General features: G+C 50.7%; 1 protein-coding gene across 3 annotated transcripts in view; it reads left to right on the top strand.

The window, feature by feature from the left end:
• Positions 1–20,562, top strand: part of SLC22A23 (solute carrier family 22 member 23) — a 150,237-nt gene that overhangs the window by 39,009 nt on the left and 90,666 nt on the right. For 2 of the 3 annotated variants that reach the window (XM_037519187.2, XM_054698427.1), the window contains exon 3: positions 3,084–3,238. The exons of the other annotated variant lie outside the window; for it this stretch is intronic. In XM_037519187.2, coding sequence (XP_037375084.1) covers positions 3,084–3,238 — 155 coding nt within the window. The remainder of the gene's footprint in view (positions 1–3,083; positions 3,239–20,562) is intronic. 3 annotated transcript variants of the gene reach the window in all.

Here is a 20,562-nt window from a genome sequence, read left to right as displayed (position 1 = left end):
AGGACTCTGCAGAGCTGCCTGCCTCTCCTAGGGTCCCCCCTTCTTACACACACACAGAGCACCCCTTTCTCTGGGTTCCACAGCCATCCTCCCTGCCAAGTCTCCCCCGCCCCACTCTCCCCACCATTTTCTCGCACAGCTGGCCTGCCCTTTTGTAAATAATCCCTTCACCCAAATCTCAAGTGACTTGCCGTCGGTGGGACATCTGTCTCCCAGCAAGATCCTACATGGCTTCTCCTCTGTGACTGACGACCCCACGCTTCAGGCTTAGACAAATGGACTTACAGGCCTGTGGTTCCCACAAAGCTAACAGCCAGGTGCCGGCCGGGCTGGGCTCGCTGCTGGAGACGTCTGTGGCCTTGCCTGCCCCAGCCTCTTGAGGTCATTCCTGGCCCGGGGGCCCTTCTCTGGTTTCAGAGCCCGCAGTGCCCTGTCGGGTCCTTGTCACGCAGCCCTGGTCCCTGCAGCCAGGCCAGGTTCTCCACGTTTGTCTCAGAGCCACCTGGCTCAGGGCCTTCTCTTTGATGGCTGCTGCAGGGGCCCCTGGGCCACGCCAGGTAACACAGTCATAGGTTCTGAATTTCAGGACCTGGACAGCCTCTGTGGCTGCCTACCACAGACCCTCATGCCCTGCTCCACATGGGAATTAACCCTCGTTTCGGAGGGATTCCACTGGGGGCGGGCCAGGCCACACTCAGTGTCGATGCCCATAACTAACGCTTGCTGAGCGCTTGCCAAGTCCCCTCCGTCTGTCCACACCCACTTACCACCCCACTAGGTCAGCAGGGGCCGGCCCTTCCTAGAGAAAACCCTGGCTGATAGGGTCCAGCCCCGCCTTCCCGAGACCAGCCCTCATCAGTGGTGAGCTGGGACTCTGAGCGGGGGTACTGATTGTGACGACCCCGTTGGCCCCACAGCTCCTAATCATCTTGACTGATTTTCACAACCATTTGGGAGGGAGACATTTAGAATAGTTCTACGAGTTTAAGAAATAAGCAATCAAGGCTCTTTTCTGTAGAATCACCCTGGCATCCTGGGAGGGGGGGGTTGTTGATGGGCACTGGGGATAAAGACATGTGGAAAACATCTCTCACAATTGCAGTAATGCTGCAAAGTGAGGTGGTCAACCCCCATACAGATGGGGAAAGAAGGGGAATAAAAATGGAGAGGTCAGATGTAGTTATCCGTCTTCTCTGAGGGGATTGTGCCCTGGGGAGCCAGATTTTAAATTTATTTCTGTAAATGAATTGGGTTTGGACAAATTTATCTGAAGACTTTTCTGGCAAGGGCTTGGTGACCCCAGCATGGGTCAGTGAGGGTAGTGACCCCAATATCTTGACAAGATGACTGATATTGGAATCATCTTGACCTAATTTCACTAAACCAAAGTGATGAACAGGGGTGGTTAGAAGCTTACAAAGTTCTGAGTGAAACTGTGTCCAGTAGCTACCCCCCTGAATTTTCTATGAACACATCCCTCTCCTTCCTGGGGGAAGGCCATGCCTTATGAGTATCCCCTTAAAAAAAAAAAAAAGCAATTTTATTGGCAGGTAATATACATACCATAAAACTCACCCATTTTAAGTACACAATTCATTGAGCTTTCGTATGTTTACATAGTTATACAACCAGCACCATTCTCTAAGGTCAAACATTTCCTTCCTGCTGGCAGGAACTCTGAGACCATTATAGACGCTCCCCATCTCACACCCAACCCCGTGCAGCCATGAACCTACCTGCTATTTGCCCTTCCTGGGCATTTTGCTTTGATGTAGGTGTCACGTCATAAGTATGTTGAGATGAGTTGAAGCCATTTAGCTTCCTTTGGGTGCTTGGGATACCAGACTACTCCCCGACTCCTCACCTCCCCCCCAATTTCCCCTCCTCCACCCCCCCCCCACCCAGCAAATAGAGACCAGTTCTCTCATGTTCCAGTTTCTCTGCAAGGTGTCCTTCTGGCACAGGCTGGTTGTGTGACAATAACTTGTGTGCCACAGAACTTCTCACCCCAGTGGCTTGGTGAAGGGCATGATGGCGTTAGCCTGGGGGAGATGGCCACTCCCCTGGACCACCCTGCACCCTCTAGCTTCACCTGGAAGCACATCGCCTTCTAGTGGTCACCCACCTGGCACCAGCCAACTCTGCCCAGGCACCCACAGAGGGTGTGCCCCGCCCCACCCAAAAATTCCCCAGAGGGGCCTCCCTCCCCACCCCGCTGCCTGGTGGGCTTCAATTTCAGGTCCACAGCAGGTTTTTAAAGCTCCAACTCTCTTAGTTTAGTCTTCAAGCCCTTAAAAGTTACTTTGTGTTGCATGGTTGAAACGAATTGGCAGCCTGCCTGCCCTGCCCATAGGGGCTGCATGGGAGCTCAGGTGCCAACTTAGTTAAGAGCCAGGGCCCTCCCTGGTGGTGCATTGGGTTAATACGCCTCACCATGAGGCTGTCTGCAGCCTCTGCAGCACGAGTTCGATCCCTGGCCAGGGAGGTGACCCACATGGCGCAGCAGACTTCTCCTGTGTCTCCCTCTGCTCAGCGGTGTATTTCAGTAGATCTGCCTGTTCTGTTCCCTGCTCTGTCTCTGGTGAATCTCATCCCCTGCATCTCTGGCCTGCACCCCAGCTCTTGTATGCATAAATAAATAAATCTTTAAAAAAAAAAAAAAAAAAGAGCCCAAAGAGGAATGAAGCTGCTCGCCCAGAGCCCACACTGACTTGAGAGCCGGTTCCAAAGGTCAGCGATTTCTCTGTAGGTTGTATGCTAGGTGTGTCCAGGTTTGTTTGGGGAGTTGTTACTGATTTGGTTCCTTCTGCCTGAATCACCCCATCATATACTCAGAAACAGACTTAGGAGAACTGACTTAGTTCTCCTAAGCTGATCTCTGCTCCCTTATCTGCATCACCAGGAAGAGTGGGCTCCATTTACCCTGAGGATCTTCCTTCCTCTAGATCGACCACAGTGGGTCTAAATAGTCTCAAGTCTTCTAGTACAGCATGCATTCAACATCTGTTAAGCGCCTGCTGGATACCGAGCTCCAGCATCCAGTCCTGTCTAATGAGTCTCACGCTTTCCCTCTTCCTGTGCAGGGTCGGCCGACGGCCTGTGCTGCTGTTCTCCATCATCTTCATTCTGATCTTCGGACTGACTGTGGCCCTGTCCGTGAACGTGACCATGTTCAGCACATTGAGGTTCTTCGAAGGATTTTGCCTGGCTGGAATAATTCTCACGCTATACGCATTACGTAAGTGGGAGTCTGCGTCACAAGGCAGAGTGTCGCCGAGGTCCTGGGAGGGCTTGGATGATGGTCTTTTGGGGGCACCCATTTTAATGCCTCAAATGTTGCAAAAAAGCTTTGTTGAGTCATCCTGACCTCCGACTTGAGTTCAGGGGACATCAAAGGATTGAAGGGTTGTGTAATTGCTTGCAGAAGGAGGATCAGCCCACAGCTGATGTGGAAGGGCCTTTGCTTTGCTCTGGAATTTTCTTTGTTGACATTCTGTGCACTTTCTAATCCGATTGGAAAGTGAACCAAGTGCCTGCTGCCATGCAGTGTCTGGGTCAGCATTTTGGTTGACTTTAAGAATTTGTCTTCTGTCTTATTTCTCCAAGGCTATGCCGAATACAGACTTTGCATGTGGGCCCAGATGTGGCTCTGCGTTGTCGGGACCTCAATCTAAGCATTGGTACTGAAAAGTGAGTGGTGATATTTGTTAGTATTTGCTCCTTTTAGGGATCAGAAATATTTCCTCCACCGATCTGTTGAATACCCTATTTGTTGGCCATATTAACTCCCCTGGCAAGTGTGGTTATTATTTTTTTTGCAGTTGGTGTTTTCTAGGGCACTGTCACAACCCATAAGGAGAAGAAAGATTTTAAGCATGGAGGTTTTACTTATTTTCCAGTTTTATACTTTTTCATCATCTTGTGAAAGATCCATTAGGAATCTTGCTAGGAACAATGATGTAATCTGTTTTGTCTTAGACAGCCTAGGTATGAGTCAGTTATAGGCGGAATAGCACTGTCTAGCAGGGTAAATATCAATAGCTCTGTATTCTCTTTAATGTGCATATGAAGGATTTGATAACACTTTTTAAAAATATTTTATTTATTTTTGCATAGAAGGACTGGGGTGCAGGCCAGAGGTGCAGGGGGTGAGAGGATTCACCAAAGACAGAGTGGGGTGGATGTACTAAAATACACTGCTGAGGGGAGCAGCGGACAAGACAGGAGAGGTCTGCTGCTGCATGTGGGTCAGCTCCCTGGCCAGGGATCGAACTCCGGTCATCGCAGTGATAGCGCTGAGACTTAACCCCTAGGTCACCTGGGAGGACCTTAATAACACTTTCAGATAACCTGAATTTTTGTTCTATATTGTAGAAAATAGAAATGTATCGATGTATAGCATAGCTTTATAGGCACAGAGGAGGAACGGGCAGAGAAGGGCAGGGTGTGTTCTTTTAAGTCCCCCTCAGCAGTTTTGTCCTCACCATGAACTATAGTTTCTTAAATATTGCTATTTCTACTTTATTTGCATTTACTTGGGAACCCTGTGTCTTGGGTGGCTCTCTAGGAATATATGTACTTGAGCCCAGCAGGTGTAGATGATGGCTGTTTGGAGGTTTTCTTCTTGGACAAGCAACTTGGGAGTTGAGTGTTAACATTTTCAGATAAAATGCCAGTCCATTCTCTGGCCCCACCCACCTCCCTCTGACCTTGCCTACCTTTTCCTGGCTCCACCCACTTCTCTCTGACCCTGCCCACCTCTCTCTGGACGCACCCAACTGTCTCTTAACCTGGCACATCCCTGGCCCCTGCCACTTCTTTGTGGCCCCGCCCACCTCTCTGGACCCGCCACCTTTCTCTGGCCCCACCCACTGCTGGTCTATGCAGAGACAGTGCCTCCCATTCTTTCCATGGAGGGGACTCCTGACCCTGTTCACCAGGTATATGCATGATCGAGCTTCTTGTCACCACTCTCGGGGGCTCCCAGTTCACACGGGAATGCCACAAAAAGGGTTGACTCTGAACTTCAGAAACTCAACAGAGAGTATGACCACCAGCTCACACCCAGGACCTGTCAGAGAACATTCATGGAAAATTACCTCAGCACAAAGAACACGATGTATATCAGTTCTCTCTTGCATGAACTGGTAACGGTTGGTTGAGGCTTCCCGAGACTCCGAGAAGACTCTGGGCTCACTTCAGGCCTGGGGACGGGACACCTTGATCCATCAGCCTTGTCTGCCCAGAACAGGGTGGGAGTGTCGGGAAGGGTGGGCCTCACAGCTGGCACTTGCCATCTCTCCAGACTCTCCCTGAATCATGCTGGACCAGAGGAGACCTGACCCGAAGGGGCATCCCTCCAACCCCACGTACAGTTGTTTTAATGAACGTTATGATGTCATGTCATTGTCCTATGAAGCCTGCTGTGTTTACTGTAGAAAATGATGCTCAGAATGTTTTTGCATGAGATTACGTAGTGAGCTCTCGGTAGTAAAAAGTTCTCCTACATGTCAGAACCATATGGAGGGTGTGCTCACCCTGCTTGACTTCGCTCTCTTAGGCAAAGAATCATATAACCTGAGCCATACAGCCTTTTTTCTGGAAAAAGCCAAGGAGTAAATATTTTAGGTTTTGCAGTTTTTTTGTTGCAACTTCTCAATTCTGCCATTCTATCCTGAAAGCAGCCTTAAGTAATATGTAAATGGGTAGGCGTGGCCATGTTCCCGTAAAACTTTATTTACCAAAACAGATGGCGGTCAGGTCTGGCCAGCGGGCCCTGATGTCTCCGCTGCTGTTGTGAGTCTCTCCTCCCACCGCTGCCGGGAGGCTGGACAAGCAGCCATCTCCTCCAGCTGCTGTGTGGCCTCCCAAGATGAGCTTTCCGTTCTGGCTTTTCCCTTTTTTCGTTGTCACTCTCCTACTTGAGCTGCTTTGTCCCGTTATCCTATCCCTGTAATTTGATTGTTTTACTGTATGTATTCGTGTAAGCAGCCTCAAATTTTTTTTGACATAAAGCAGGGCCTCCATAAATAGTTATGTTTTCTTCGATTGGAAATGCAAATCCAACTTCACCACCTACACTATGGCAGTGGAAATTTCCGGGCATCAGCCTGTGGTCCACTGTCTGAGCTAATACAGTATCTGGTATAGCAGAATTAACATAAAGCCAGAGGATGTAATGATTACTTGGTGCTCATTGAGACAATATTTAAACAATGTAAATGGGGTGGGGGAAGTTGGTGGAGAGATAGCAGAAGAGCTAAGCTTGGCAAGGGAGGATCAAAAAAGAAAATGGTGAACAGGGGTTGGGTGGGGTGTGATGGGCTGGCTTAGCCCATCTCTCTGGCGGCCTTGGGAGGAGACAGAGAAGATGCCAGAAGTTGAGCGAGAGGCTCCCAGTCAATAGGGCACTGACTGAATTTCCAAATTAGCATGCTCGCTAGCACTTTCTACACCAGTGATATATGGGCCCAGTTATCACTTAGGAATTTGCCTTGCTTGAAAGAAATTATTGATGACCTGGGTCACAGGGTCGAAGTGTTTCTGGACTCCAAAGAAAAGTTTACAAATTTGGTACATTGATTATTTAGAAGATACATCTTTAATGGTCCTGATTTTTTTTTCTCCCACCTTCAACCCGAAGGTTTTTATCTCACTTAATGCATCTGCTGGAAAGGCCGGCACTGTCTCGGAAGAGAACTGGCGATCTCGCTGTTTTCAGTCTTGCAGGTGCTTGGCAGTACAGGCAGGGAAAATAATGATTTTTGCAGATTCTGTTTCTTGTGTGGCTTGTACGCCACGAGGCTGGACTCTGAGTTTTGAGAAATGCTGCTGACAGGGGTAAGTTTTCTGCTTCATGCGCAAGGTTGCTTAAGGTGTTTTTCTGCTTCGGAAGTTTTCTAAAGTACATTCAGGTTAAATCCTCTCCTCTCCTCTGAAAGCTTTTGTTTCCTTCAAGTCACTAAAGGGAGACATTGGTTGTGTCATTTGGACATAAAATAGAGATTACCCGCACCCTCCCCCCTAATCTTTACATGGAGGGACAGTGCACGTTTGCAAGTGAGAGAGAGAGAGAGAGAGAGAGAGAGAGAGAGAAGTAATGCCAAATGGGTTTGGGGGGACTGTGCAGCATCCTGTGCTGCCAGGACACTGTGGAATAACTACATGCACTTGGGTGACATCAGTGGCTTCGTTGTACGTCTTTACGTCTGGACAAGAAAAGGAAGGAAGGTAGAAATCTTAGCTGGGTAGGGAACCACAGACCTCTCAGAGAAGCCAGCAACCCCGCAATTTCTTATTTATGGATGGAAAATAAAAGTCTATCAAGGAATAAACAGACATCACTTTTCTGCGTAGGCAGATGTGATTTGTTGTGGTATAATTCTTTGTCCAAGTAGGATTCAGAATGCCACAGACAGGGGAGTGCAGCGTTCTTTAAGCTGTGTCTTCAGAAGAGGTAAGCGACAGATTATATTGCTTTTTAAGTTGATGTGGTGGCAGTTATCAGAAAGCTCTGTAGGAGAGAAATATTTTCTTTTCATCTAAGTCCTATTTTTATGCTTCTCTCCTCATTTGATCTCCTTCTCCCTTTCTTCCTTCAGCAAGCTCCCCAACCCCCATTTGAAATACTCACCCACCCTTCTGCTGGCAGAGAGCACACCTTATGTGACTGGCAAATGAACTTCACTTTTTGGCTGGCTTGGGTCTAACAATGAACAATTTTCTTGAAAAATTCTCCCAGAACTTCCCGTTGATTGTAAAGACCCTCCTTGAATGCAGACAGCCTAAATAATTGGGGCAACTTTACATGTAATCAAGGAGTGGCCAGAATTTCACAGGTGACTAGGCTGAGGAAACCGATGACTTTGCAAAATTAGAGGCCAAGTCTTGACTTGGCTGTTCATAGACCCAGGGGAATCTTGCGTTTGCTCCAAGTGGGGTGAGGTTGTCTTTCTCCCCAGTGCTGTTGGGGTGAGAGTCCTGCCGAGGTGGCTGGGTAGTTTCTAGGGCGCCGGTAGAAGGGGCCGTTCCTTTCTCATCGTTGCATATATTTCTGTCCTTTGATGGTCTGAGCAAATATTCCTTGGCTCATATTTCAGTCCACAGGGTGGTTAAGCATCAAAGCTGTACTATACATTAAAAAAAGGCAAGAGAATGATAGAATCATGGGCTCCAGGAGTTAGTTGTCAAGTTGTGGATGGATGGATGGCTGTGCCCTGTGGAGCGTGAGGGACTCAGCTGCCTACTGTTTACTTCTTCCCAGGAGGCACATTTGCATGGCTTTTGGGTGGAGGGAAGTCTCCCTGCACCCTCACCCACTGCCCCTTCTCCCCAACCCCGGCCAGTGGCTGCCGGCCCCCGAGTGATGCCCGGTGCTCCCGGTGGGCCTTCTCCATGGACAGCTTTTCCCCACTAAAGCAAGACTCCATTCACCAAAAGCCTTTGACACATTATTTCATTTTTTTAAAACAAAGTGCAAAGAATTTTGCAGATCAGATTAAAGCTTCTCCCCTCATTTGATCTCCACCTTCCCCCTCTCGACCTTCAGCAAGTTCCCCAACCCCCATTTGAAATACTAACCCACCTTTTGCTGGCAGAGAGCACCCCTTATGTGGTGGGCAAATGAACTTCACTTTTTGGCTGGCTTGGTTGGGGTCTAACAATGGACAATTTTCTTGAAAAATTCTCCTAGAACTGCCTGTTGATTGTAAAGACCCTCCTTGAATGCAGACAGCCTAAATAATTGGGGGAACTTTACATCTAATCAAAGAGTGGCCAGAATTTCACAGGTGACTAGGCTGAGGGAACACAGTCAAATGTGAAAGCCGATCAGGGTTTCTCTTCACTAGAAACCTGTTGCTGATCCTGCCGGCAGTCTATAGAAGCCAAGGAGCAAATGTAGAAGCAAAGTATCTGTCCTGCCCGCCCTTCTTCCTGCTGTCCAGCCCTGAAGACCCCTGGGCTCTGACTGGAGCCCCATGTGAGCAGAAGCAGCAAGTGGGCAGAGGGAGTGGGGCCCGGGCAGGGCCAAGCTGCCCACCGGGCTGAAAGCTGAGGCCGGCAGACCAGCGAGTCACCAGAAAATGGCCCAATGATTCATTTTTCTCAAAGTTATACCAATCCTTCCTTCAGCGAAAGGACTGAATCTGATTAAACCTCTCTTCCTGTTTACACGTTGGTTCAAACCAGGTTTGACATAAAGACTTTATCTTCTCTGAATAAAAATGCAAATGTCTGTCTGTCTATCGGGCACATAAGAATCTGTGGCCTCACCTGCAGGCTAAGAATGGAAATATACAGGCAGAAGAGGAGTAAGTGGCTGTCCAGTCTTCCTCACCCAGGAAGTCAGACAAAGGTCTCAGTGAACTTCAAGAGGCCTATTTCTTTGGGTGTTTCAAATCTGGCAAAAATAAACTTGTCTCAAAGTCAGGTGAAAAAACAGCAAAATTTTTGATTTCTGGCATTTAAAAGCTAGAATATTTGGATGCCTGACCCACTCTGGAGGACGTTCTTAATGTTGTCTGTGCCCCCAAAGGATTGGGTTTCTCCCAGACTGGAATTCCAGTGGTGCTGAGAGCTTCCTCTGCAGTGAAGCTATTCTCCACACTCAAATGAATGACCTGGAAATCAGGAGAGCCGAGCTGTAGTGAGAGTTCTGCAGGGGACCCGCCCTGTGATAGCACAAATTGCTTTCTCGCTCAACCTCAGTCCCCCTCTCAGTGAAGTCAGGACACAGGTCTTCAGACCATGGGACCTGGAACCACTTGTGAGGAAAATGGATAGAAGACAAGAGCCATGGAAAGTCTCCGTCACAGCTCCCACTTGTCGAATAGTCTGACCTCTGAAGTCTAACCTTGACCGGTAGCCTCCTTCAGTGTGGAGGATTTCCTGGTGCGGTGGAGGGGGAGTGTGAAACAAGGGGTTCTTGGCCCCTGAGTCCTGTCCTGTCCCCACTAGTAACTAGAGCTGGCGGGCTCCCCCTCGCTCTCTGGCTGGCTGCCACGGGGTGTCTACCAAGGTGATCTGGGAAGAGATGAAGTGATAGGGCAGGATTAATGGGTAACAGCTCCCCTTTGCCACTTCCAGACCCTGCTCACATGTCAACAGCTTCGTCCTTCGGAATTCCCTTGGGGCCCGCTCCAGCCCCTTTCCTGCCACACTCTTGCCTGCTGGACTCCTGGGCCAATTCCAGGGATCCAGTTACCCCCTGAAGGATTTTCTTTCCTCATCTGGAAAGTCAGGTGGGGCATCAAGCTGAAAGCAGAGCTGACTAGCAGACAAGGCTCAGGGAAAGCAGGAGAGCAACATTGGACTGACTTTATTTTGTTTTGGTTTTCTCGCTCTTGAGATGAAATAAAAGGGGGAGGAAATAAACCAGCCGCCTTGAAAGCAAGTCAGGAACACCAGGCTTCTTGAAACATCCAAACTTATCTGGTGGGAAGTAAACTCATTACTGCTTTGCCAAGACTCCAGTTAGTGAAAAAATATAATCTTGGCTGAGAGAACAGAGAGAAACTGCTCCGATGAAGCAGAGCCTTGAACCTGCTGCTGGTGCCCATGCTGCTGTGTCCCGCTGTGTCGCCGTGCTTCAGAGAGCTGAAGTCCTGGTTTTTGGCGGCCCTGATGGAGACACAGACCACATCCTCCTCTCGGTCCCTCGGCCAACATTCAAGGGCTCACCAAGGGCCAGGGCACAGCTGGTCAGCTTGCATTCCTGCTGGGCACCCCCAGCAGGTTCCACTTTCTGCCTGCGGGACATGCAGAGTTTAATGAGAAAGATGTGGGGACAGGCCCTGCTTGGGCTGAGAGCATCAAAGTGTCCTGAGCCATGAGTTTTGTAGGATCAGAGAGCACAGGTGTTTGCTCTTTATAGTGGGTGCTCAGAGGCCAGAGGAGCCTGGTACATTCTGGGTACTGTGGGTGATGAGAAGCCTGGTACACTCTGGGTACTGTGGGTGACGAGGGATCACAGGAGCCTGGTGCACTCTGGGTACTTTGGGTGATGAGAGCCTGGTGCATCCTGGATACTGTGGGTGACAGGGACCAGCGGAGCCTGGTACACTCTGGGTACTGTGGGCAACAGGGACTAGAAGAGCCTGGTGCATCCTGGGTACTATCAGTGACAAGGAGCCTGGTGCATCCTGGGTCTGTGGGTAATGAGGGAGATTAGGGACAGGTTGGAACCCAGACTCTGGATCATACATAGCAATGTCTGGGAAGGAGTCTGGGACAATGCATAAAGGTTCTTGTCCTCCATGACCTCAGGGTGGTGCTAGGCTGTGAAGGGTCTGAAGAGAGGCAAAACTTCTGTTCAATGCTGGTTCATGGAGGTCACTTGGGCTGGGTGGTGGACAGCAAGCCAGGGAGGAAGACAGTCCAGACAGGGAGGCTGTCGCTGCCGTATCTTGGTGAGGGAGGAGTAGAGGCCGGTGAGATGGAGCCATGGGGAGGAGCATCGCCAGGAGGTCGATGCTACTACGGCCTCAGGGACTGAAGAGTGGGGAGGGGACAGGCAGGACCAGGGGCTGGGCTGGGCGCCTGGAAAGCTTTCCCTCCCAATGGCTGGGTGAGGGGTGCGACCCAGGCGTGCTGCCTCCAAATCCTAGATTTTGGAGCTGCCAGCCGTGCCCTTCCCCTGGCAGGAGGGGACGAAGACAGCTTCGGGTTCAGATACGAGGAGCAGGTGGTGCTTTAGGGGCCGCTGAGCAGACCGAGTCAGTCTGGGTTGGCTTTTCAGAAACTCAGGAGCAAGCGGGTCCCTGTGTCCTCAGCATGAAGGTGACAGCTCAGGGCCCTGGAATAGCTAAGGTCCCCCGGAGACTGGGCGCCGTGAGAACTAAGTGGGAAGAGGCAGAGCCAGCTGAAGAGATGGGGGGCAGCCTGAGTGGTGAGTGGCAAGTCGGAGAGGCTGATGACCAGGTCACTGGGGAAGGCGAGTGAGGGTGTCACTTGGTGCACAACAGGGATTGCGAAATGCCCGCTGGGTCCACCCAGTAGGTCAGAAGTCGCTGGGGCAAAAGCAACTTAATTCCGCTGAGGAGTGAACGTAATATAGATCATTTCAAGCATAGGTTTTGATTCGTGTGTGCCCAGAGCACCATTGTCTTGTCCCTATGGCAAATCTGGTAAAAAGTATCTGGTTTTTTAATTATGTAACGTCACATCTGTCCTTTCAACCATCGTAAGTTGAGCGTGGAGCGACATCAGGTGCACCCTTGTTATCGGGCAAGAACGTGCTTTTTAACTGTGTTCAATGTTTGTTCCAACTGAGTAGAAAGAAGGGGAATAGGAAGGCAAATGAGCCATGACCATTTTTCCTTGAAGCATCCGACACAGAATGTTCTCGTGGTTCAGCAAGGGGGAGCTCGGAACGGGAGCTGAGTGCCAGTGGCCCTTGTGCTCTCTGCCTGATGTGCCGCTCGCACTGAAGCCCGTGTCTGAACACTTGGGTGCCTCCCACCCTCCTCCTCCTCTGCCCGGCACTGGGCGCCAGCCAGGCTCCGCACCTGCCAGCTGCAATCTTGGGCAGGGAACGTAAGGACTCAGAGTCAATGTCGTCACCTCCGAGAGAGGGTGCTGAGAGGGGACTGCCATCGCAGGCCATAGCCACAAAGGTCAGAGAAATGTCAGGGGGGTCTGTGGTGGCACGTGGGTGCCTGTCCACCGGAGGCCTCTGTCCAGCTGTCAGCATCCATCCACGCTGAGTGGTCACCCTTTGCTCTTCTCACATGAGCCCCTCCCAGAGCTCTCAGCCAGCTTGGACTTTGGACCGGAGCTGCCCGCCAGCCCAGGTCAGAGGAGAGTAACTAGGGTGGGGTGGGTGGGAGGACCTGCTTCAGAATTGCTTCTCCAGTGATCGACTTCATAAATTCCCGCTCCTGTAACATCCGGGGATTACATCTTAAAATGGGGACGGGAGAAGACCGGAAGACAAAGGAGCAATTCTCCTGAACAATTCTGTACTGAGGGACTTCGCCTTGCCAGTGCCTGAGTGTTCATCATGCCCAGAATGTTCCGTTCAGTGCAGAGAAAGGCTGCTGAAGAAATAGAACACCTCCAGATACACATTCCAAAAAGCGCTCCCTCTACCTCCCCTAAACCATCAGTCCCTGTTTACAAAGGTGCCCACACTTGTTTTCTCCGTATCTTTCAACGTTAACTCATGACTCTTGTTCACCGCCCTTCACGCGGCGGCGCTGGCGCTGAGTGGCCGTGTTCTGCTGCCCAGTGTTGTGGCCCTGCCTTCCTGTTGGGAGGACGACAGCTCCTCCTTGGGTCATGATTCTTGTGTGACAATGTCTGCTCTAGGGACAGGCGTTTTCCACCCCTGGCTGGGTGAAGAGGACTGTTCCTTCGGTTTTCGATTCCTCTGGAGAAGTTGTTCCAGTTTGCTGGACCAAGAACCACGAGACCTCAGTCTTTGAAGTGAGGTGTCGAACAGGCCTGTGGGGTCCTTTGCTGGCCCTCTGGATGAACACCCTGCCTCCCACCATGAGCCCCGAGTTGAGCAGGGATGTCCCTTCATGACCTTCAGGCTTTTTCCGGTTTGTGAGCACCTGCTGGGCTCTTTCCCCTGGGCCCACAGCCTTCATGGCAGATGGACAGCCCATGTCATGGAGACTCTGAGGCATTTGAGGAAGCCAGACTGGGCCCTCCGATAGAAAGCAGCCTCAAGAAGTCTGGGGGAACCCAGAAGGGTTGCAGCCAGGCCAGGAGACCCTCCTAGATTTGGCTGGGCCTCTGCCCTCCAGGAGGCTCTCCCATGTGACCCAGCAGGACAGCTGCCACCGAGGCGCAGACTTCCCCTGAGTCTTCTTTGAGGACACAGGTGGACAGTCCTGAGGCCAGGGAGCTGGGCTGCAGTTTCCCTCATTTCCCCTTCCTTGGGGCCCCTGGTGACAGTATCAGACCAAGGGCTTTGTGTCCCCCAGAGCTGGTACTGCCCCCTCTTCTCTGAGAGCCGAAAGCTGCTGTATCCCTTCCTGCCTGCACCTTTGGGAAGCAACTCCACTTGATGGCTGCGGGTGTCACGGCCCCCCACAAACCATCGCCAGCATGGGGGTGGGGAGGAATTAAGGGCCTACAGTTCACAGAAGAGAGATCTTCCAGTGGTTCCAGGCTGACAAGGACTTCTGACTGTTTCTTCCTGATACCCATTTAAATTGTTCAGCTGCCATCGTTGGGTGTGTGTGTAAAGCCCTGGGTGCCCGAGGTGGAGCAGAATGTGGGGATACACGTGACTTGTCCTGGTTATAAATATTATTGGTATGTCTTGGGGTGGGGATGTGTGACTGTCTATATTGTGTGGGAGGTATTTGCTGGGAACCCCGCGCCCTTCACCCTGTGGTCACTTCTCACTGTGTAGCATTCTCATGCCTGATGCATGGATTGGTCTGTGATCCCATTATATCATGCCCTTCTAGGATATGTCTTCTGTATTATACACATCACGTCCCACATTTTCTAAGTTCAGGTTCTGTGCTAAGATCTTCATACACATGCACACACATAGATGCACACGTGTACATTTAATTTCTTACACTCTAAAGGAGACCCCGTCCCATTTTGCAGATAAGGAAACTGAGACCTCTGATCCTTTGTCTGCCTCACAGATGGGGCCTTTAAGTAGAGCTGACTTCAGGGGGCTCGTACAGTGTACCTGGTGCTGTGCTGAGGGGAGCGGAAATAGATGTGGGTGCCACTGTACCTCCATTGTGCAGGTGAAAACCTGAAGTGATCTCAAACGTCTCCGAGGTCACCTACCAAGGTACAGGGGAGCCAGAACTAGAACCTTGGTCTGTGGGTCCAGGGCTGTAGTTCCTAACAGCCCTCTTTTTTTTTAACCTTAAAACATATTATTGTAGTATTATTATTATTATTTAAATGTGTACAAATATCCCATAAGAACTCTGCATTAGTTCTGATGACTTCTACATCACAACAAAACAAAAATGTTAACCACATCCAACTTAAAAAATGATACAACCCAAATTATTAGTAGGATTTTGATATGATGAATGATGGTTTTTCCCCCTGCGACAGAATCACTCCCTCATCCTTGTTGGCTGAAATGGCAGAAAGTCATACCTTCAGATTCTATTTCATATTTAATCTATTTTGATGTTGGGGCTTGAAAAATCCCTGTGTGCATGCTACCTTGCCACAGAATTCTGCTGTCTAAATGGCTTTAATAGCTATAAGGCTCTGCCTGCCCAGGTCCTCAAGCCTCACCTTCCCCACTCGGCCATGAACACCCCGGTCGCTCACTTTAATGGGGCGCCCACTGACGGCTCTGCTACCTGGTCTGCTTCTCTGGAAGATCAAGCAAGATTTGTGGCATGTGCATATTAATTAAGTGGTATTTAGTCCACAAAGCGCCAGAATCAAGCCTAGAAACCTTCATTGTCACCTATTTCCTCCTTCTGCTCCGTGCATGAAGTTGGCCTTTACCGCTACGGGGACCCAAGACTGCGTCCTCAGTCGGGGGTCCCGGGCCTGTGCCCCCTGCACACGTGCAACTCGGTTGTGCTCAGGTCACTGTTTGACCTGCCTCAGCACAGCCGTCACCGTGACACCCAGCTCGGGTGAGGTAGTGAGTATTGGCCTAGACACACTCGAGAGCCGTGAAGACTCACGTTCGTGCATCCGGCCTCTCGGCTCATCCAGATGTTGGAGGGGAGGCTTATTTTACATCTACTAAGATTTGCATTGACATGGAACATAAAATTTCCAGAACTCCCAGAGACTGCCAGGAAGGCATCCACAGCTGGCCTTCCCTCCCCCTCCATCCCAGCGTGGTGGTCTAGCCCCACCTGTGAGGCCCCCGCGCCCCTCCTCATGACTGCTCTCCTCAGAGGCCCCTTCCTGTCCCCACCCCTGTCCCTTTCACGGCACACCTTCCTTTTTGGCTTTCTGGCTCCTCTTCCAACAGCCTGAGCATGGGGCACCTACCCGAGACTTACCTGAGCCCCCCCACCGAGGAGCCTGGCCAGGTGGGTCACCACTCAGGGCTGGGAAGGTCTCCCAAAGGGCTCAGGCCATGGAGGAGACTGCTTGTCCCATGAGGTGTTTGCACTTACTCCGTTGATGGTGGAGAGCACCCTGGATCTGGCATTGTGTTCTGGATTCTGGGGCGACACCTCTGGAGGGTCGTGCCCTGCCTGGCCTACCAGCTCCCATAAAATAGTTTGTGTGGCATAATGGGCTAATTTCCTCTTTGATGCAGCAGGCACCCCTGGAACAAGTGAAAGGGAGGACTTGCCTCCTGATTTTCACTTCCCGTGAGTGAAGAAGTTACCCCAGCCTCTTGTCCCCAGGCTGCTTGGCCACTGACAGGATGGCCTCCCTTGAAGCCATCACTCAGCTTGCCCACGTCTCACAGGGACTTCCCGAGTCCCACAGAGGTAGGACCTACTGGCCACCTCTAAGGATGAGAGTTAGTATAGAGGTGTCTCAAACATTAAACACGGACATACAACCCTGTAATTCTTTCCTAGACATCTACCCCAAAATTCGAAAACACTAATATGAAAGGAAGCTTGCACTCCCATGTTTATTGCGGCACTATTTACAATAGCCAAATTGTAGAAGCAACCTATATGCTCAAAAGCAGATAAGTAGATCAAGAAGATGTGACACATATACACCGTGGAATACTACTCAGCAATCAAAAATGATAAATTCATGCTATTTGGGGCAACATGGATGGAGCTGGAAAAGAGGATGCTCAGTGAATTAAGTCAGAGAAGAGAGAGAAATATGGATGGTGTCACTAGCATGTGGAATATAGGGAAACCAAACTAAGAGTCATAGTAAAGAACAAAGAAAGAAGCACTATGGACTATGGTGGGGGACTATGGGTTATTTGGTGGTGGGTGCACTATAGTGGTGATTCCTGATAGGAGTACCCTAATATTACCTCAATTAAAAATAGAAAAATAAAAGGATGAGGGTTAGAAGGTACCCAGGAGCTTGGGGCTCTCAGGGAATGTCAGGTTAATCTGGGATACAGGATCTTGTTCTTTAGCGGAAGTTCACTGAATGGTGGAATGCCCCCCTAGCAAGCCCCAAGTCAAAGTGGGGAGTAGCATGGTGCCCACACCCCTCTTCCTCTGTGCTTGTGACCCCAAGACTCAAGTGTTCTCTGAGCCATCTCTGGTTGGATCTGATTTTCCATTTCCTCGGCGGGGTCACCGCCGAGTCCTTTTTCATGTTCTCTTCAGGGGATAATTGTGCTCTGGCTGTTTTTCCAAGTTCTCCTTTTTTGGCATTTTTCCTTTCTACCTTGTGACAGTAGAAGCGAATGTTTGCACAGTTGGCTTTTTTTTTCTGCCGTCCCTGCTGCACTGCTGTCTGGTGAAGTCGGGGGGAGAGAGGAGAACACCCAGGGAGGGGCCGGGCTGCCCCCTTAGGATGGAGAGACCTCGCTTTTGTTTTGTTTCCAGCCTCCTTTTGAAAGCGAAGGTGAGGCAACTCAGAAGGCCAGAACGACAGCGATTTGTAGGGTAATTACCTTCTGCGAAGTGGGGCATCTGGCCTCCTCAAGTACTGAAAGTTATTATGAACAGCTTATAAACTTGAGCCGGCAGAGACTGGGCAAAGCAGTGGTGACTGAGACTGGTGTGTGTCTGTGTTGTAAAAGGGAAAATAAAGCTAAAGGGGGAAACAGGCTTTTCTTTTCTCTCCCATTCTCTCTCTCACATGCGATCCTATAGCAACAAGGCAAATCAGTCATCACACATTATTTCTAGAGAAGGTGCTTAGAATTTAGACCAGAACTTTCCAAGACAACTGGCTGCGTGATGGAATGTCTTCTCTCTGCCCTGACCAGTGGCCTGACCGGTCCTCACAGCGTGGACATGTGGCTGGTATGGCTGAGGGACTGAAGCTGTCATTTTAGGTTTCATTAATTAAATGTGAATAACACGTGGCTAGTGACTGCTGTGCCGGCGCTGCTACAACCCAGCATGAAATCCTCTCTGCACCGTTTCTGTCACCAACCTTGACTTCCCAGTCGAGTTCCAGACTCCTGTCGCCCTCTGCCTGGAGGATGGCCATTTGGATGGCCAGTAGCACTTCGAGTTTGGCGTGGCCAAAATATCACCCTCATTTCTCCATCATCCTCAAAGCTACTCCTCCCTCGTCCTTCCAGTCTCTGCAGTTGCTGGAGTTAAGAATCAGAGAGGTCGCCGTTCTCTTTGCCGTGACCCTTGATCAGCAGGTGCTCTTAGCTCTCCCTCCAGGTTATGTCCTGGGCCCCCCAACTTCTCTCCAGGCAAAGCCTTTTCATATCTTGCCTGGTTAACCATGTAGCTTCCTAACAGATCTCCCTGCTTCCCTCTGAAACCTCCATCACTACTCCCTGACAACCAGTGTTATTTATACAGGTCAGCCTTTACACTCGTCCACGCAAACGCTCTGGCTTAGTTATCAATAGCTTCCCTTGAGAGACTAGAAAACAAATGACAGGGGTCGAAACACAGTAGACGTTTATCTTCACCGTCAATAGTCAGCCCCAGACCTATGACCCCGGGGCCCCGGACCCTGCCTGTCATGCCAACCCGACCCCCATGTCCATGTTCCAGCCACCAGAGAGAGGGAAGGGGCGTCATTTCTCAGAAGCCATGGGACCGCTTCTTAGATCCACTGACCAGAATCTTGTAACCGGCCCACTCCCAGTTGCAAGGATGCCTGGGCGAAGTCATCTTTTTTTGTATAGTCAGCAGCCTGCAGGGAGAAGGGCGAAGGGATGGGGGATGACTAGTGGCCTTTGCCACACCCACCAGCAGCTTCTGTTGTGCAATCCCCGGGGCCGGGTGAGGCTCTCTGTAGTCTGATTCCTGCTGATCTCGCACCAAATTCCAGCCAAATGGACTTGCTGTCTGGCCCTGCATGCTAAGCTTGTTCCTTAGGTCCTTTGTACCAACCTCTCCCTCTACCCAAAATGCTCCTTTCTCATGTCAGTAGACCTGGGCATGTCTTGTCACTACTGATTCTGACATCTGCCAGGCTTCCTCAATGCCCCCATCTACTCATCACCCAAATGATCCCTTCAACCACCTACCCCTCCCAGAAAATACTGATCCATGTGTCCACGCTCACCCCCCATCTCCCCGGGCAAGCCCTGCAGGGCAGACCCCTCTCTGTTCTCTCCGAGAGTGCCAGCACCTGGCCCGCCTGGGGCAGGCCAGGCGTGTGCTGAGATTAAAGCATTAAAGCTGGGAGGGTTTCCCACATGTATCACAAAGGTGGTTAGAAACACTGGAGACAATGTGCTGAGCTTTCTTGTGAAGGCCTCGGGAACCAGACAGATTTGGACTGGATGCCAAAAGAATTGGGTGCAATCGAAACAGATGGCCCCACCATGTTCCCTTTTTAATGAGCATAGAATAGGGGGATGGTCAACAATGAGAGAAAATAGTCTTCCCCCGTCTTCCTCTTCCTATCTCTATGAGGGGGGCATGGAGCTGTCTTTGTTTCCTCTGTCCTGCCACAGTAGATACACAGTGGGAATTTTTGAGAAGTGAGGATTCAGGAATGCAAGATGGGGGATCCCATGGGGGAGGGCTGCTGCTAAATTTGAGATACTTCTCAGCATTGCCACAAGTCAGGGAGTCATTTCTCTGCATTTTACCTGTGTAGCTCATGAAATTCAAAGAGCTGAACCACCATTAACAGTGGACATTCTGCTTTGCCCCTCCCGGCCTGTGGGCTTTTGGGCCGCAGTCCCCCGTCCGCGGCCTTGACCCCAGTTGTGGCCAGTCAGTGGCCTGATGGATCGCTGGCAGCTTGCTCAGGCCCATGGCACTAATGATGATGCTTAGGAAAGAAAGAAGCATTCTGTGCACGCCATATCCTGCTTGGGCATCCAGTTGTACAGACTAGTCTCAGGGATGCCAGTGCCCAGGATGGTGTACACACCAGCCCCCTGATTGCGTCCAGCCTGTGGTATCCGTAGCAGATGGGTGGGGCAGTGCTGCCAGAGTGGCCCCAGTCTTGGGTCAGGTCACTGACCTTGGGCTAAGTCATTCCTTACAAGATATTTAAACTTGGGGGTAAGCTCTAAGTGTACCCCAGAATTCTGGGCCCCCAAAGCAATCTGTTTACTCTGAGGTCTGAGGACTTTTCCTGGTGGGAGAGCCCATGGACCGAGGTCATTGTAGCCATGAGTGGACTTCTTGGCCGGCACATGCATGTAACACTGAACTTGACCAGCCTTGGATGCAGGAAAAGGGAGTGGACCAGGAGAGGCCTCTCTCTCCAGCACGGGGCATGCCTCCATCCCTCTGCTCTCTTAGAAAGGGGGGCGGGTCTTTAAAATTCAGATTTGTGTGTCCTGAGGCCAATTACCCAAGATGCACAGTGGAGGTACGTCTCCTGGGCTGTGTCCACTTTCCTGTGAGTCTTCCTCCGTTGTCATCGGATGCAAGGTGGAAGAGGAGGCTGTCCTGCGTGGGCTGATGGGGCCACCGGCCTGGGAGTGCCATGCTGGGTGTCTGCTCCCCCAGCCGGACCCAACGCAGAGCTCTGACGCGTTCAAATTTCAGCTTGCCCTTTGACCCA

Source organism: Talpa occidentalis, unplaced genomic scaffold (assembly GCF_014898055.3).
Source record: "Talpa occidentalis isolate TD23 unplaced genomic scaffold, MPIMG_talOcc4v2.1 talOcc4.2, whole genome shotgun sequence".
NCBI classification, from domain to species: domain Eukaryota; kingdom Metazoa; phylum Chordata; class Mammalia; order Eulipotyphla; family Talpidae; genus Talpa; species Talpa occidentalis.
This window is presented reverse-complemented; position numbering and strand designations above follow the sequence as displayed.